The 18,485-nt window shown below is 55.0% G+C and overlaps 1 protein-coding gene across 1 annotated transcript; it reads right to left on the bottom strand.

Moving 5' to 3' along the window:
- Positions 1-4,588: 4,588 nt before the first annotated feature.
- On the bottom strand, positions 4,589-14,463 carry LOC118001797 (dapper homolog 2-like). Its single transcript, XM_034991943.1, has 4 exons — positions 14,227-14,463; positions 8,784-8,916; positions 7,632-7,874; positions 4,589-7,018 (listed from the first exon to the last, which is right to left on the bottom strand). The coding sequence occupies exons 1-4, from the start codon at positions 14,461-14,463 to the stop codon at positions 5,421-5,423; spliced, it is 2,211 nt and encodes a 736-aa protein (XP_034847834.1). The 3' UTR covers positions 4,589-5,420.
- Between the last annotated feature and the right edge of the window lie 4,022 nt (positions 14,464-18,485).

Below are 18,485 nucleotides of genomic sequence, written 5' to 3' on the forward strand. Positions count from 1 at the left end.
TCCTCGTGGTCGCCGAGGACCAGCCTGAGCGCCTCGTCCTTAGCAAGCAAGATCAGCGGTGCAGAGCCGAGCCTCATGGAGGGCTTAGAGATGACTCTCCTCCTCACAGATAGCCTACAGAACGCTCCTGATTCATCAGGATCAGCAGAAAGGAGATCCTTCCCCCCGAGCACCGGCTGGCAGCCGCTTTGGGGGCTCCCCGCAGAGCGCCCGCACACGCCCCCCACCGCTCGTCCAGATCTCAGGGCAGACGCCGTCCGTCCCCCTCCTTCACCTTCATCATGAGTGTCCGTCGGCGCGGGCCGGCTCTGGGATGAGCCGGATCGTGGCGGCGGCGGGCATGCTGCTGTCCCAGGTCCCAGACGAGACGCGGCCACCACCACGGGTCCCCCAGGGGGGAGAGCTCAGGGACCCGAATCTGAGATGGACCCTGTGACCCCAAATGGGACAGCAGGTGGAGATGGGGGAAAATAAGGAAGGTGAGGCTGAAGCTCACTGAAGTAAGTGGTGTGCAGTGAATTTTATCCTCGGTTAGGCGGTCACGGCTGCAAAGAATCTAACAGTGGAAACAAGATGGAATAAAAAAAATGAAAGAAAAGGACAAAACATCTTAAAATGGAAACAGAAATGCCGGTTCTTATTTCTGGGAGGATGGACGCACTCCTGCTTCAGCAAGAGTTCAGAGTTCTCCCTGGGGACGAGTGAGTGACATTGGACGTGCCCCTGGTCTCTCTCGTCTGCATCGCTGTTGTGCGGGGTCTTCTGAGGGAGACGGAGGGCTCCCCCCACAGACCCGCCAGCCTTTGCGTGTCTGGTCACGCGCATGGCACCTCCGCGACCCCTCCCTTGGCCCTGGCCCCACCGCACGCCCCTGGCGGGGGCCCTTCGCATCCTTGCGGGCCCCTTCCTGGCCCCAGGTCAGTGCAGCTCGGTAATGGGCCTCTCCGGACACGAGCCTCCTGTGTTCTCCGTGGCCGTACACATGGACGGTGGCACGGCCTGGTGTCCCGATGGAGCTCTGCCCCGCAGCCCGCCGTGGCCTGCCCAGAAACCGGCTTGGAGGCCAGCTGCCTCCTCAGACCCGCGGGGAGTCGGCGGCTGTCTGCACTGACCGTTCGGGAGGCTGGACAGTAGTTTCTGTAGCAAACCGCCCCAAATGGCAGTTGCCCTGTGGCTTCTGTCCCTGCTCCCGCGTCAGAGCCAACCAGAGAAACCCACAGGCGCTCCCCACCCAATCACACGGAGCCCCCTCCTTGTGCCTGCTGGCTTCCCCAGGCCTCCCCGCTGAGCCCCTTCTGCACTGGGGTCTCCGCTGCCCGGCCTGCCCTGGGTCTCTGCCCCAGGACCCCCTTCTGCTGCAGCCCCTGCCTGCTCCCGCCTCGGAGTCCTCTCTGCATGCTGGGCCACCCTGAGGGCCCCCCGGGTCCTGCCAGCCTCCCTTCCCCCCCAGCTCCATCGGTCTGCGGGGTAAATCTCCGCTCTGCCTCGTGTTCCCTCCACGCTGCCCGGCCCAGGGAAGCCTGTGAGTGCATCGCCCCCCCGCCCCGCCGTCAGTCCCTCGGTCATGCCTGTTTCCCCCAAGGAGACACAGCTCCCAGAGCTGACCTTCCCCTCCCCCCACACAGCAGCCGCTTCCCGTATACAGTAGGTGCTCCGTAAATGCGCTTGGCTGGCTGACTGAAGACTCAGACTCTGGTTGGTCCTCGCTACCCCCCTGATCACAAGAGAGATATTTGGGATGCGTAAGTGTCTTTAGCCCGCGGTGCTGAGTGCTCTCCCCGCTCCCGCACTTTCCGCCTGAGTGAGCGGAGGGGCGGCCGTGAGGACACACAGACTCTCCTTCTCCCACAGGCCGAGGCCAGGGTCCTGCTCCAGGGGCCCTGGGGCTGGTTTCTCCGGCCGGCAGGTGCTGCCACCTCGGGGTGTGCTCGCCTGACCTCCTCCCCACAGCCCGCACCCCCCAGGCCCCTCCAAGCTCGGGCACACCGCGGGACAGACATTCAGTCCACAATAAAAGGCAAACCTTCTGTTTCCTCAGATGACACAATATGTGGAAATATAGTGGGACATTTTCTCTGACGTAATTACACTTTTTTCCAATTTTTATAAATAATTAACGACTCATATATCCAATTTCTACCTTAGCTTGACTTTAATCCTTAGAATCTAGTTTATTTTTTGGTTTTGGCTAAAGTATTTGTATTTTAATCATGGTAGAAGTTACAAATGATTTCTAATGATCCAAAATGTCAAACTGTATTGTCTTTTTTAAGAAATGCTTTAGGGAAAGGGAAATAGCTCATCTGTCTTCAATGCACACGACCTCCCCCCCCCGCCCCCCGCCAAGTCCCCCCCGAGTGCTGCAGGCCATGCTCTTTGCAGGCGGGTTCTCCTGCTTCACTTCCCCTCCCCGAGCAGTTACGACCGCAGTGCTAGAAATAAACAGTACCCAGGCAGGTAAGGGGCTTGCTACAACGTCGGCCTCGATGGGTCCTCAGGTCCGCACACGGTGTCCTGGGCCGTCTGCCTTGCTGAGCGCCCTTCTCCGAATTTGTAGAGGCTCTACTTGCAAAATGTAGGCTCAGCGGCGGCACTCACACTGGGTCCTTATCAGCGACTCTGAATGGTGACTGTGTGTTAAAGTACTTCCCCAGAACGCGGTGTCGCTCCGGAAGGGGCCAGAGACCACGTAGGCTCCTCACCCTGGAGGGGACACCTGCTCTGCCCTCTCCTGCCCAAAGCCTTCTCCCGACCGCCCAGCTGTGGGGCCGCTCTGCAGACAGGACCCCAGCGTGGTGAGCCCACTGTGGCCAGGCCCCTGTTCAACACGGTCGGTTTGCCCCTCAAGCCGAACCCCGAGGGACTAAGGAGGAAGCAAGCCCGGGGAGGTCACGAAAACAGCTCGGGCCTTGCAGGCCCTAACAGTGCAGCTGGGCTGTGTTCCTGGGGTCCTCAAGGCGTTTGGGCCCCAGGAGGACAAGGCTTCTCGGATTACGTCTCTCGACTCCAAACCTGCCTGAGAGTAAATGCAAGCACCCTAGCAAGCAGGTAGCTTGTGGCCTTGGGCAGACTGAGGTGTGTGTCTACATCTCTCCAGGTGAGAGAGAGGGCGGGGCAGAGACAGAGACAGCGGGAGAGACAGGGAGAGATGAGAGACGGAGGGAGGGAGGGAGGGAGAGACTGACCTGTGATCGCGAGGACCCTCTGCCCCACTGAGGCCACAGCCACAGGGTGTTTGGAGCTAGTTAGGACCAGATGGTCACCAGCAGTGGGAGAGACGAAGCTGACCACTGGTCAGCACCAAATCAGCAGTTTTCTCTCTGTCATCGAAATCACAGAATTACATCTTCCTGCTTTCTCATAAAACCCCTTGCTCTCCCAACACAAGTGGGATCCGTTTCTGGCCCCATGCTCCCCGAGCTGCGGCCTGACACCCCAAATAAAGGCCTTTGTTCCCTTCAGTGTCACCTTCTGTCTTGGGTTAACAGCCCCAGGGGTCCCGAACCCACGGCATCCCCTTCATCGCAGAGTCCAGGTGTCCCGGCCGGAGGCACACGGCCTGGCGGTCCTGTCCCTGTGGTGCCAGGATGGGTGGGACTGTGGAGGATGGGAGAGAAGTCTGCCATTGCCAGCTAGTGATTCCGAAGCCCTTTGGGTGTGCAAAGCTCCAACACATGCCAGGGATGACATCGGGGAGCGGAGTGTGCCCCATGGACGGAAGCCCACGGCTATCTCTCCAGAACGGCCTGCTTGGATGCCCAGGCACACCGTGGGGACGGACGGGAACCCTGTCCCCAGAGCCCCCCCCGCCAGGAATCCTGGCAAACCCGTGTTCCCATCCCCCCGTGTGCCATGTGGCTAAGAATTAGACCGCTCTTAGAGTGTCCTGGGTAACATCGCATCAGGGGTGGGTTTGAGTTCAACTGCAGAAGCAGTTTCTAAAAAGCTTAGGAAGACCCTCTCTCCTGTTCGTAAGCTGATTCCATGAAGCCCGAGTGGGAATTCCACCCAGACTCGGGAAATGCCTGATTTCTGTCTTTTTGAAATACCTGCGTCGCCCAGGTTCTACACAAGGCAGCCCCTGCGTCCTGCTCCGCGTCACCACCCCGACGGGCCAGCCTTTGTTCTAAAATGCCAATCGCTTTTTAAAATGTTTAGCTCTTTAAACTGCATCCTGAAATGGCCGCTTGTTACATGAATGTCCATAAATCTACCAACATTTTGGCTGGTTTTCTTACTGTTTTTCCTTCCCAGGTTCTGGGGAGATGATTAGCTCAGCTCCCCATTCTGGCCAACCGTGCATTTAGCCCCGGGGAGGGGCTGAGGTCCCCAGCCACCCAGGCTCCGCGGTGTAGACGCCCCCGCTTGTTCTTTTGGCCCCAGGCCCAGGGAAGCACTTTGGGGCCGCTGGGAGGGATTCAAGATAGAGCTGCTTCAGGAATTAGAAATGTTGCGATACTCAGCAGGCAGCTTCCCTGAAAACCCGGAAAAGTTGAGGGGCACTTTCAATGAACACCAAAAAAGGTTATTTTTTCAAAAACACTTTTTTTTTAAAAGATTTTATTTTTAAGTAATCTCTACAGCCAACGCGGGGCTCGAACTCACAACCCTGAGATCAAGGGTTGCATGGTCCACAGACTGAGCCAGCCGGGCACCCCTTCAAAAACACTTTTATGCTGTTTTGTGTACTGGACCCAGAGTTTGGGAAATGCATCTTCCCACCCCCGGTGAGGGCGCCCACGTGGTGGGGAGTCAGGCTTGACTGAAGGCCTACTGTGTGCGAGCAGGAAGGAGCCGGCAGCTCACGAGGAGATGGGCTAGTGAAGACAAGGGCGTGATCTGCGTATTTATTCATGGGGAGGGCTTACCGTGGGATTCACACCCTGATTTCTCGAGGACTGTCCTCCAACCGGCCCTTTAGGAGAATGCTTTTTGGGAGTCATGGTTTAGGACTGGGGGTGACCACGATGCCCAACCCACGCAGAACAGGGCCGGGGGCCAGGGGACGGTGGGGGTGGGGGGGACCACCAGGACTACAAGGCAGACACCCCGGAAGCCTGGTGGGACGCCCGCCCCGGGAAGACGCTGACACAGAGGCAGTCGGTGGGTGGGACTGCAGTCTCTACCAGTCTCCGCTGGGGCCAACGCTCACCAGAGCCACTGCGGTCCACGGGGTGAGCCCAGGGGACCCACTTCACCCCCTCTTCTGAGCGACGTCAGAGATAATCCATGCTAGCAAGACGACACACACCCACATCCACATCCTGAACAGCCAACGACGTGAGAGCCTGGTCCTTAGCCAGGGAAGGGCCTGTCTGTGCTGGTCACGCGCTCACCCACGGGTCCTCAGGAGGATGGCTTCCCCTGGGACCCTCGTCCCTTGCGCGGCCAGGGAGGCGCTCAGCCGATTCCCGTGGGCCTCACACCATGGTCATGACCCTGAGCGCCGCCGGCTGGAACCTTCGGATCTTTCTCTTCAGGGCCTTGGAGGCCTTGATGCGGCACAATTTGGGCACCGGGGGCAGGGGTGGCCTGCGGGCGCCTGGGGCCCTCGGGGGCTGCGGGGGACACGCCTGAGGCCAGGCCCCGGCCTCCGGGTCACTGCTGCTGGACTCCTGGTCCCCAAAGCGGCTGGTGGTGCGGTCGCTCGCCCCGTCCTCGCTGCTCTCGGCCACAGTGGAGTGGAGCAGGGAGGTGCCCTCGGCCGACTGCTCAGAGCCCTCCGACTCGCTCTCGACCCGGGCGTCCTGGCGGGGCAGCTTGGGCCTGGCGCGGGCACACACCGGCCGTGGGCCCCCCGCTCTGCTCGCCGCCGGCCTGTGGGGCCCCAGGCTGCCTGAGATCTCCACAGAGGACAGCCACCTGCGCTGCTTCTTCCGCACCTGCCCCCCAGCTGCTGCCAGAGCAGCTGCTTCCAAGGGGAACGAGGCCTGGGTGGGGGCCCGGAGACCCTCCCGTCGGGCCACTACCAGGGGCACCAGGAGGGGCACGGGGTAGAGTCTGGGCTCAGAGCAGGACCGGCTGGGCGCCGTCCCCGGCAGGGTGGGCCTCCTCCTGGGATCCTCCCCCCACTCGGGGGGCAACAGGGGGGCTGCGAGGGCCCCCCCGGGGAATGGCTGCCCCCCAAACCGCAGCACCTTGTCACTGGACCCTCTCTTGATCTTCACAGACTTTGTCTTGGGGTGGCCTGTTTTCAGCCCCAGGGCGGACGCTCCGCTGTCAGCAAATGGGGGCCGGGCACAGCGCCCTGGGGCCAGCGTGGGGCTCTCCCTGCCCCCCCTCCTGGTGGGCAACAGGACTGTGCTGTCCTGGAAGCTGAGAGCCTGCTGCTGAGCCTGGGGGCGAGGAGAGGGGGCTGGCCCATGCCCCGACTGACGGGAGCCCCGCATGGTCTCCCCACGGACGCGGCCACTCGGGGGTTTGGGTTCCTCCTCTGGAAGGCTGCTGGGGTGTGGGGTGGCTGCGAGGGGCGCAGGTCCCGGCTGCTTGAGGCTGTCCCTGCTGCTGTCCCCGCTCTGAGCCATCCCACCTGTCCCTGCTCTCCCTGGGGCGCACACCAGCTTCTCCAGGCCACCTTCACCATCCGCTCCCTGGCTACCATGCTCCCGCGGGGATGGGGGCGTCTCACGTCTTGAGGGTCCCTGCTCACCCACACTGCGCCTTGGGGGGGTCCCTCGGGCCTGCAGCTTCAGCAGCCTGTCTGTATAGGCTGCAGCTGGACCAGCCTCGAGGACAGGTCCAGTCCGGATGGGGCCCAGGGCCGCGGGGCTGGGGAGGGGCTCCCTAGAGGGTGAGTGGCCATGACCCTGCAGGGCCTCCTTGTGCAGAGCAAAGAGAGGGCTCTGCAGCGCCACAGCGTGCAGGGGGCTGGGGTATGGGTACACCTCCCTGCCGCCCTTGGACACCAGGTCACGCTGGTATTTGGGGTCCATCCCGTGGCAGAGAACGGAAGTGGACTTGGGGTGTGCGCTGGGTTTCTGGAGCACCACCTCAGACGGCAGGACTCTTTCCAGATCACCTGGGAATGAGAAAAATGAGCAACAGGTGAACCGTGGAGACCCCAGCGCGGTCCCAGTGTCACCTTCCACGCAGCGCCACGAGGGTGCAGTGCCCTGTGCAGGTGTGGGGGGGAGGCCGGCAGGGACAGCGGCCCACCGTGCATGCCGACGCCGGGACTCGAGCTTGCGGAGGGGGCTTGCTTGCACGCCAACTCCAACACCTGCTCTGGTCTCCCCTCTGCCGCAGCTTGAAGGTAAAGCCTGGACTCAAAATCTATCATTTCAATGCCCTCATTCACCCAAGGTTTGGGTCACTCTGGGTGCTGTGTCCATTCCAATTACAGACAGGTACCCGTCAAGGTGTGTAAGGGCTCTGGAAGGGTTTTTAAAATAACTTTCTGATGTCCACTTAAATCATAAGAAAAAAATGCTTTTAATCACAACAGACTTGTTGTAATGAATAGAAGTACTCCTGTCTCCATCCCAAAACCAAAAAAAGCCTATAGAGTACCTGTGGGACCAGCACCAGATGCACACAGGGCTTCGCCGCTCTGTGCTCGGTGGTGGGACAGCCGCCCCCAGCCGCCCCCACCACCTGGATGGGGCGTCCCACCCTTCCCAGCTCTCCTTTACCTGTAGACACGGGCCTGGGCCGGGACATGCCCTCCTCCGTGGCCTGGGGGCCCCAGGCGGGCGGGGGCGCTCCATGCACAGTGGTCTCATCAGCCGACCGGGGCCGGCAGTCCCCTGCGTCGGGCCTGGCCGTGGGGTCAGCTGGCGGCAAAGTGCCCAAGGAGGAGGACATGCGGTCACTACACATGGATGTGCAGGAGGCGGACAGGGAGCAGAAGCCTCCGTCGCTCAGCTCGTAGAAGCCTAGACGGGGTGAGTGGAGGCGGTCAGCGACCCCGGCGCAGCGGCCCCTTTCCTGCCTGAGCAGGTCCCGGTGCTCAGGGGGGCTCCGGGTCTCAGCAAGGCGGGCACTGGAGACGTTGGCCGGGGGCTCCCTGTTACTGTCCACTGTCGCTCTGTGAACACGGTCCGTGGGAGCCCCCTTTGCCCATGTCCCCCCACCAGCGTGCCCCCCTCCTGGGCAAGTGGCTTCCCTCTCCTACGGGGCCAGGCCTCTGGCGTCCTTGTCCCTCCCTCCCCGGTGCCTGCAGCTCAGAGGAAGGGCAGCGTGCTGCAGGCCTTTAGCCCGGACCCCGACACACGCATCACACACCCAGACCAGGCCGTGGTTTTGCAAATTTACAGAAAGAGAAACAGCAAACAACGCTGTCCGTGGGCTCCTGGGGTGGCCGTGCACCAGGCTCTGGCCAGGCGGCATGATGTGCCCTGAACCAGGAGGGTCAGAACGGCTCCAGAACAATCTTCTCGCGGCTCTAGGGCAAGGGACAGACGGGCAGCGGGCAAGGGGACAGTGTCCTGACCCCCTTCTCTGACAGACTATGCAGAATTGAGACTGGATACACCTGCAGACTGTGGTCTCATAACACAGTTCTTCACAACCTCCCTGTTACTCCAACCTGAACACGGCCCCGAATCTGTGTCAGCCCAGAGGTGAGACACTCACGGCGGCTTCGTCCATCAGGAAGGCTCTCCACGAACACACCCTACGTGCACACTCCCCTTTTCCCGAAGCACATTTAGGGAGAAGGAGGGAAGGGGTGCATTTCCAGTCCTCCTCGGGAACGGGTTCTCCAGGCCGGGGCCGCCCTCACTGAGCTGGGCCCGGGAGCCTGGGCGGCCCCGCACGTGTGCGGTCCCCGGGGCGCAGGCTACCTGAGCTGGGCCTGCTGTCGCTGTCGGCCACCTCGCTGCAGGGTCGGCGCACGTCCAGCTGCAGCTCACCCATCCGCCGGTCCAGCTGCTCCCAGCGGGTCTTCAGGCCGGCGTCCTGGTGTCGTAAGCGGCTCTAGGAAGGGAGAGCGTGAGAAATAACGCTGTCCGAGGGCAGAACGCAAGCTCCACGCCCCACGGGACGTCGCACTGGGCCTGCGACGTAAACTCCACAATCCACAGGCTCCAGCAACTCTGTACCCATCCCCCGAACCAATTCCCCTGCCCTCCGGTCACGCCTCCCCTGTCAACCGGTTTCCCACCCGCAACTGCAGACTTTTGGAAAAATCAGCAATTCTCAGCTACGTATTTCTTTATAAGGAGACTGATACAGCGTCTGAGCGTAAGCTCAGGATCCAAAGCACCTACTCTTGCACGTGGCACAGACGACGCGTTCAGCCGCTGTTCCCTGAGTTTTATGTAAGAACCTACTTTCCCACACTCCTGTGCCATATTCTTTTACTCAGCAGGCCCTGGGTGACCCCCGGACTTTTCAAGGGCCTAGGAAATTCCCCAGGAGAGAAAAAGGCCCCTTCTGCGTATCGCCCCCTTTACAGCTGGCTGTTCTAGGAGAAGAGCCCTCAGGGACAGGGCAGAGGCCCGGCAGGAGGGGACAGTGCCTGCACCCAGCGAGCCTCAAAAATCTGCCCGAGAATCTTCCGGGTGTAGAGGTTCCATCTTAGCTCTGCCCTGAGGCTCTACCCTCTCCAGGCTTCAGCCGTAAACGGGTTATTAAGAGCATTAGCCGAACATATGTGTGTGTAATTATATAATGCACATAAAACATGTGTATGCGGTTAATGCTCAGAATACGTATTCGCACACATTCCCACACGTAAATATATGTAAGTATGGCAACTAGCACTGAGTGCTTCATAAATACTGATTTTCTTCTTTCCATTATAAAACAACACCGTTTTTAAGGTGTGCTGCATAAATTTCTTATTTTTATCAACAATTAAGTTTAAGGAAAATAATGAATGAATGTAATTATGTGGTTCACCCTGTTTAAGAAAATGATTAGTTGTGTCTCAAATTTAATACAGAAAGTGAGGAATTCCCGAGCCTCCTAATTACTTCAGTAATCTCAGTCCTATGAGGATGCAGTCCAAGAGGGAAGCAGGTCGCAGTCATTTCTGATTCTTACGAGGAAGTCACGTGGGCACAGCGACCAGATAGTAGCCCAGGTAAGGTGAAGTGGGTGAGAAGCCCAGGGCCTGATACAGTGCCTGGTGCACGCCAGGCCACCTTCCCTGGGCCACTAGGCCCAGACCACCTTCCCTGGGCCACCATGCCCGGGCCACCTCCCCGGGGCCACCGTGCCCAACTCCCCTCTGCTCCAGGACCCCATCCAGGGCTCTGAGAGCAAGCTCCACGTGTTACAGAACAGAGTCTCGAAGCCACAACACCACCTGTAAACATATCACAGCAAAAACCAGTCCTGACTTTAATATAAACTTTATAATCCCCGAACCATCCAGTCCAGCCTAAACATCTGACTTCTTACTCTGAATATTTTTTACAAAGGAAAACATTACCCAGGTGAAAAGCAGAGAGAGAGGTATGCAAAGATGGGCTTCTGCGAACGACCCTCCCCGTAAAGAACACTCGATTCAGGCAAAGGGGACTTGTGCCTTTCTTCTGCAACTGACTTTTCTTTTCCTGTCATAGAGTAAGGCCACTGTGCCAACAGAAAAGTCAGTTCCTCTGTTAGGTCACACCTCGATGCTTACAAACCGATCTGACCTCTTCTCTTCCAAATCACGATGTTCTCATCCTTCTGAAGGAAGAGGGCACCTCTGATGCCCCAGTTCGCGTCCTTCCTTCCACAAAAAAGAGTCACCTCTGTGTGTTTGTGCTGAGACTAACTGCTTGGTGATTAATGTTTGGCCAGCCAGGCCTTTGGTGGGTGGTTTCTGATTAATGTCCAGAGGCCACAGGCACACGGGCTGTTGGGGTTTCGCAGATGATTTACCGCATCCTCAGGACCTGCCCGCTCGTTGTCCACAGGGCTTCGCCACCCAGGATTTACACTGTCCTCGTTAACCCTTCCCCCCGTCCCTCCCTTGGGGTTGTACGTCTCTGCTCTTCATTAACTCCTTCTTGGCATCTAACTTTGTGCTAATCGTCTTAAGTTCGGTCTGTGACCAGGACAGAGCATAATCCACGGCAACCCAGCCACAGAGCATCTCTCTCCACATATTTCTTCTGCAGACAAAATGTTACAGACACGTCAGTGCTGGGTGAACGGGACCGTGGCAGCCACATGCATCCCCGTCAGAGCCAGCAAGTTTGGGGGGCCCCCTCCTTCCCACCTCTGTCCCCAGCATCCAGGCTCACTATCAGGGCAGCGAACAGTGTCAGAATCCCCCCAGCCCCTGTAAGGGGCTGAGGGGGGAAGGGAGCGCACACTTCCCCAGGAGGTGGGATCGCCTGAGCGTAAATGCAGACTCCTGGGATCCTGGCCACACCTGGGAGCCTGCGTCTGGACAAGCCTCCCAGGGAATGCAAAGGGTTCTCACAGAGGCAAGAAGCTTGAGAACGGCAATCCAGGGAATGCCATTAAAAACAAAGACTCAGCTTATCCCTCTCTCTGAAATGTTTACTTTATGTACCATAAGAGAACCATCTGATTTCCACTTGTCTTTGGTTTCCATCCACGACTCAGCATTCTGGTCTCCTCAAACCTTTAGGGCAGACCCAAAGGACAAAAAGGAAAAATGCCCTCAAGTTCAGGATACACCCATGGCGTCTAAACCTGAACCTTTTTTCCTTCCTCAAAAGCTGGGAGTATGCAAAGGAAACAGGACAGACATGACTGCCGTGTCTACCCCCGGGCCCTGTATGCGGGCAAACATTACCGCCACGCTGCAAAAGAGGTCCACCGATCAATAGCAAAGGCCCCGGGGCACAGATCAGCCTCGCGAGTACTGGATGGAGGCCTGGCACAGTCCTGGGGATGCCCTGCCCTCACTGGTGACCTTGAGCAAGTTCACGCCCCTGTGAGTTCAGGAAGCAAACACGGCCAGTCCAGGGAACACAGCCGACCTCATGCTAACCGCTGCGGAGGCAGCCTGCTCTTGCAGGATTTAATGCCAGACCCTGCCAGTGAGAAGCAATCACCGCACGCTGTCACTCTTAGGACAAGTCATGACCGGCCAAGTCAGCTCCCAAGAAATTCTGCAGGGTAAGATTTCACCGCGGGGTCCCCAGAACCTTTCTTCACTTGCACCTCAGGGCACCTCCTGCTGGGAGGTGGAGCTTCCGGCCTCCTCTGGGGCATCACAGGCCATGGCCATGTCGCCGGGCACCTAACTCCTAGGAAACGGGGACGGCGGCCACTTCTCAGGGATGGCCCATCTCCCTGGAGTTACCAACAGAAGCACAGGGCTGGCCAGGGAGAAGCAGCTGCCCCGCTCAGAGGGCACGGGGTATCACTGGCTCAGAAATCTAGACCAGGGAGACGGTAAACGTTCTCTTCTGTTAGAGCAACGGAAGTCGCGCCTTTATTTGCTCACCAAATACTTATTAAGCACCTACTGCATGTTCCTTTGTGACTTTAGGTGCAGCCCATTTGGGTAAGTGTTAACGTGCTAACTCTGCTAAGTTCCTAATTGCAGTTTAAATCCCCAGAAACGCTCAGGTTCATTCTCACGGGTGAACTCCTGCAGGACAAAGCTGCCCAGGGGCAGGATCCAAGCCCTTCCTGTCTTCACACCTGAATGCTGACGCTTGCTCCGTGCCAGTGCGGGACTGGGAGGGGCCCTGAGGGAGCGGGCGCTGCGAGTCTGCAACTGCGCTGCGGATGAAAGGCTTTTGATTATACTCTTCATCACGGAACTAGTATTACTCCTATTGTTTTCCCTGCAAGAAGATGTTAAGTGTTAAGCCCTAGCTGATGTCACACAAATTCAATTATTCTTCTCTTTTGATCACATAATCCACACCAAGAACAAAGTTTGAAGACAAAGTCTGCGTGTTCCTTCTGGTCCGCACATTAAAAAAAAAAAATTAAACAAAGAAACCTGTTTGATCTCTTCCAAAGGCTACTTGTAATTAGAGGCTGAGGACTCGCAAGTCTGATTTGTGTATTACTTAAGTCAAGTTAATTGCCAGCTGTGCTCCTGCCCCGCTGAGGAGCATTCAGGCCAGCATCTCAGCAGCTCCTGGCCCTTCCCCGGGAGCCACGCATCTCTGTAGGCGGCTGTGTGCCGCGGAGCTCGAGGTGCGGACACGCGGGGAACCAGGGCAGACCACTAAGGGCGGTAAAACACGGGGACGGTCCCCCTCCAGAGCCGGCTCCTGCCCTCTGTGGGGCAGCTCAATCACAGGCAGAGGGGAGGCTGCATAGTCAGGGCCCAGGTTCTTCTCCCTCCACCTTCCGCCTGCTTTTTGCAATATGGGTCCGGAGTCCTGGGAGGCATCTTCCAGATTCTGGAATCCAGAAACACCCAACAAGCCGGTAACCGGAGGGAGCTAAGCTGATAGCAAGGCTGCAGAATCATTGGGCTGCTTTGTGAAGACGGCCAGCAGCTTTTAAACGGAACAGATTTGAATTTCTAAATTTAAAAAATCCCACTTTAAGAGGACTAGAATTAACTGCATCAGATAGGAATGTTTCCATACAGCCTTTTCATTTTTCCTTTAAAACATACTGCAATCCTGAAAAAACTCTGAGTTTTTTCCAGTACACGAAGAGAAAGCCTGCAGCTGATTAAAAAGGGAGGAGCAACCATCTGAGCGTCTTCAACCCTGTAACAAGGTGCTGGCATTTGGAGGAGGCCGGGTAGCCAGGAGACACAAGGGTGAAGCAATCCTAGGAGGGTCCCCGGTATCACGGCCTCTGGGACTCAGAGGCCACGCCTCGTCTTACAGGTTAGGCTACAATTTTAAAGTTGAAGAAGCTTTCACGGGACACATGCTTTCCTCACTATTTTGTTCAATGACCGGACCCCATTTAACCTGAGCACGTTATGGGGACAATTCGGGCTGCGCCGAGCACGCGGGCAATGTTCCCGAGCCTGCGCAGCAGGGACACCTGTGTCCCGGGTCTGACGCCAGGCTCCCAAGCAAGCCCCGCCAGGAGAAACCGACTTAGTGCGCTCTTATCAGAGCAGCGCCGGAAGTCGCACAGGACGCACGCTAAAAGCCTGCCTGCGCGGGGACGGCGGCAGCCCCGGGAGCAGCCCCGGGGCGCCTTTCAGAACAGGAGCCTGTCCCTCGGGCGTCCGCGGCCGTCTCGTCTGAACCCAAACTGCGTCCCCCGAAATCCCAAGGGGCGCCCTCCAGTCAGTCGGACAGCCCAGCCGCCGCGCTGCCCGCACCAGGTGGCCCGGCTCGCCGCCTCCCCGCGCGCCCCAACGCCCCCGGGCCCCGCGCTCCTTACCAGCTGCTCCTGCAGCGCCCCCAGCGCCGCCTCCAGCCGCGGCTCGGGCGCGCAGGGGCCGCGGGGGGCGGCGGGCCCCGGCGGGGGCTGCAGGGCCAGGGCGCCCCGCACGCGCGCCTGCTGCGTGGCGCGCAGCCCCTGCAGCTCGTGCAGCCCGGCGAGCGCGGCGCGCAGCCGGGCGCCCACCCTGCGGCGGTCCCAGCCCGCGGGCCCCTGCGGGCCGCTGGGCGCCCACATCCCGCGCCCGGCCTCCCCCGAGCCTGCCCGGCCCGCCCGGCCTCCCGGAGCCGCCTCCGAGCACCGGCCGCGCGCGGGCCTCCTGCGCCGCTCCTCCCCGCCTCCGCCCCGCAGGTCTCCAAGGTGGGGTGGGACCTATCGGGGGCGGCGGAGGGCGGTGTTTGCACACGCCCCGAGGTCGCAGCGGCCGCCCCCGGGCCCGCCCCGTAGTCGGAGCCCCGCGCCCTTGGGGGCCCTGCGACCCAGGTCCTGCGGTGAGTCCGGAGGGGACCAAAGGAGAGGGAGGACCCCAGCGGGGGAGTCGGAAGGGGCCCAAAGGGGAACAAACGCGGTGCAAGGTTAAGTTTTTTAAAGAAATTAAGATAAAGTCTTGGGACGGTACCACATTGTAAGGACCATGTGACCATTGGAAGCTTGTTATAGATTTGAAAAACGTATTATCCACTTTACCTAATGTATATCTGCAGTGGGAACCCCCCCGTTTTTGTTTTTTGTTTTTTTTTTTTTTGGTAATAATAGCTTTATTGAGGTGCAATGCATGTATCATTACAATGCACCTATTTAAAGTGTACAATTCAGTGGTTCCGCCTACGTTCACAACCATCACAAGGTTGTGCAACTATCTCCACGATCAATTTTAGAACATTTTCACCACTCCCAGAAGAAACCATCTACCCATTAGCCTCACTCTCCATTTCCCCTCTACATCCCCATCCTGAGGAACCACTAATGTGCCTGTTCTGGAAATTTCCAATAGGTAGAATCATACCTTACATAGTCCTTTGTGACTGGCTTCTTTCCTGTTGGGTTGGTTCCGCCAGGCTGTAGTGTTCCTCCGTCCTTCATTCCTTTCTATTGGTAGCTAATATTCCATTGTATGGACCACTTTTATTTATCCAATCATTTATTGGTGGACATTTGGGGTGTTTCCACTTTTTGGCTACTATGAATAATCTGCTATGGACATTCAGGTGCTAACTTTTAGCTGGAAGTATATTTTCACTTCCCTGGGGTATAGACCTCGGAGTAGGGAGCTACTCTTGTTAGATCTTTTGAAGGCCTAACAGACTGCTTTTATTTATTTATTTGTTTATTTGTTTTCATTAGTTTCAGAGGTAGGATTTAGTGATTCATCAGTTGCATATAAAACCCAGTGCTCATTACATCACGTGCCCTCCTTAATGCCCATCACCCAATTACCCCATCCCCCACCCACCTGCCCTCCAGCAACCCTCAGTTTGTTCCCTAGAGTTAAGAGTCTCTTATGATTTGCCTCCCTCTCTGTTTTGTCTTATTTTATTTTTCCTTCCTTTCCCCTATGTTCATCTGTTCTGTTTTATATGGTATCTGTCTTTCTCTGACTGACTGATTTCGCTTAGCATAATACCCTCTAGATCCATCCATATCCTTTCAAATGGCAAGATTTCATTCTTTTTGATGGCTGAGTCATATTCCATTCCACCACATTTTCTTTATCCATTCCTCTGTCAGTGGACATTTCTTACACTGTTGGTGGGAATGCAAACTGGTGCAGCCACTCTGGAGAACACTCTAAAAATAGAGCTACCCGGGACCTAGCAATTGTACTACTTGGTATTTATCCAAAGGATACAAACACAGTGATCCTGCACCCCACTGTTTGTAGCAGCAATGTCCACAAGAGCCAAACTGTGGACAGACTGTTACATTCTCAGCAGCGCGTATGGAGGACCCAGTATCACCATGCCCATGCGAGCATTCGTCCTTCTGCTTGTAACCATCTTAGTACGTGTGAAGAAGTGCTATCTCACTGTGATTTTGATTTGCATCTCCCTATGGCTAGTGACGTGAAGCATATTTTCATGTATGTATTGGCCATTTGTGTATCTTCTTTGGACAAATGTGTATTTACATCCTTTACCGTTTTTAGAATTGGGTTGTCCTTTCATTATTGAGATGTAAGTATTCTTTATGTCTTCTAGACACAATTTCATGATCAGATATAAGATTTACAAATATCTTTTCCCTTTTGTGGAGTAGTATTTCACTTTCTTGATCGTGTACAAAAACGTACACTTTTTGCAGCAAAATTGTTTTGAATTTTGATGCAGTACAACTTACCGATTTTTTCTTTTGTTGCCTGTGCTCTGGGTGTGTCATATCTAAGACGCATTGTCCAACCAAAGGCCAGATAGCACATCTGTGCTTTTTTCTAAGAATTTTTATGGTTTTAGTGCTCGCATTTAAGTCTTTGATCCATCTTGAGTAATTTTTTTGTGCATGAGATGAAGTGGGCATCCAACTCCATTCTTTTGCATGTGGATGTCCAGTTGTTCTGTTACCATTTGTTGGAAAGTCAATTCTTTCCCCATTAAATTGTCTTGAGACTGTTGTTGATAATCAGTTGATCCAGGAAACCAGTTTTTGGATTCTCTGTTCTGTTATAGTGGTGTATATATCCTTCTTATGCCAATTCCACAGTGTTCTGAATACCGTAGCTTTGTCGTAGGGTTTAAAGTCGGGAAGTGTAAGTCATCCAACTTTGTTCTTTTTCAAGATTGTTTTAGCTATTCTGGGTCCCTTGCATTTCCGTATGGATTTTAGGATCAGCTGGTCAATTTCTGCAAAGAAGTTGGCTGGGATTTTGATGGAGATTGCATGGAATCTGTTGATTGATTGAAGAAGTATTGCTACGTTAAGGTTAAGTCTTCTGAACCATAAACATGGGACGTCTTTCCATATATTTAGGTCTTCTTTAACTTCTTTCGACAGTGTTTTGTAGTTTTCAGTGTGCAAGACTTGTATTTCTTTTGCTAAATTTATTTCTAAATAAAAATATTTACAAAATTCTTTTTTGGTACTATTGTAAGTGGGAATGTTTTCTAATTTAATTTTCAGAATGTTCATTGCTAATTTATAGAAGTAAGTTGTTGAATTTTGTGTACTGATCCCAGCAAACTTGCTGAATTTGTTTATTAGTTCTAGTAGATGTTTAGTGGATTCCCTTGCATTTTTTAAATTTACAAGATCATGTTGTCTGGAAATAGAAATAGTTTCACTCTTTTCCTTTCATATTTGGATGCCTTTTGATTTCTTTTTCTTGCCTTATTGCCTGGAACTTCCAATACAATGTCAGACAGGATTGGTGCCAACAGGTATCATTGTCTTGTTCCTAATTTTGGGAAGACATTCAGTCTTACCACTGGGTCTGGTGTTAGCTGCAGGTTTTTCTTAGGTGCCTTTTTATCAGGAAGAGAAAATACCCTTTGATTCCTAGTTTCTTGAGTATTTTTATTGTTGAGTTTTTCAGGTTATCTTATGATTTGTTGCTGTTGTTGTTTTCTCAGTTCTGTGTGCTTATCTTGTCTAGTAGTGGAGAAACAGCATTAGAGTGGAAATTATGAGACCTCAGCTCCATGACCCCTTGCCTCCAGTTTGCTCAGCTGTATAATGAGTGTAGTGAATAAGGTCCCAGATGCTAGTTTTCTTTATAAAAAAATTCATGATTCTTCCTTTACATTTTCTTCAGAAGAGAGAGACCGACAGAGGGTTAGACTGGGTATGAGCCCTTGTTCAGTTATCTGTCTTCTTTCCATCTGTGGACTCTCTTAATGGTGTCTTTTGGAGAACAGAAACTCTTTATTTTTCTGTATTGTTATTTATCATTGATCCTTTTTGTGCCATTTTAAAGAAATTTTTGCTCATCCAGGCTCTTCAAGATATTATTTAATGCTGCTTCTAGAAACTGTATGATTTCACTTTTTTTAAAATTTAGATCTATAGTCCACCTACAATGGTTTTTATGTATTGTATGAGGTAGGAGGAATTACTATTTTTTCTCAAACACATATCCTAGTGCAGTATTTGTTGGAAAAAAAAGAACAGTCCTTTTTGAACTGTGATGCAGTACCTCCTTTGTCATAAATATATTTAGGTCTGTTTTGGGTTCCCTTTTCTATTTGATTAGTTTGCCTATCCTGGCACTTGTCCTAATTATTGTGGCTTTTTATGACATGGTGATACCCAGTAGAGCATGTTCACCC

The sequence above is a fragment of the Mirounga leonina genome, unplaced genomic scaffold, assembly GCF_011800145.1.
Source record: "Mirounga leonina isolate KUSES-001 unplaced genomic scaffold, KU_Mleo_1.0 Mir_54, whole genome shotgun sequence".
Taxonomy (NCBI): domain Eukaryota; kingdom Metazoa; phylum Chordata; class Mammalia; order Carnivora; family Phocidae; genus Mirounga; species Mirounga leonina.

Excerpts from the sequence above, each read along its gene's own strand:
- LOC118001797 (XM_034991943.1), bottom strand. The coding sequence starts at position 14,463 with ATGTGGGCGCCCAGCGGCCCGCAGGGGCCCGCGGGCTGGGACCGCCGC. Across the intron at positions 7,875-8,783 it reads CGACAGCAGGCCCAGCTCAG|GCTTCTACGAGCTGAGCGAC; the intron begins GTAGCCTGCGCC and ends CACCCCGTCTAG. Across the intron at positions 7,019-7,631 it reads GCCCAGGCCCGTGTCTACAG|GTGATCTGGAAAGAGTCCTG; the intron begins GTAAAGGAGAGC and ends TCTCATTCCCAG.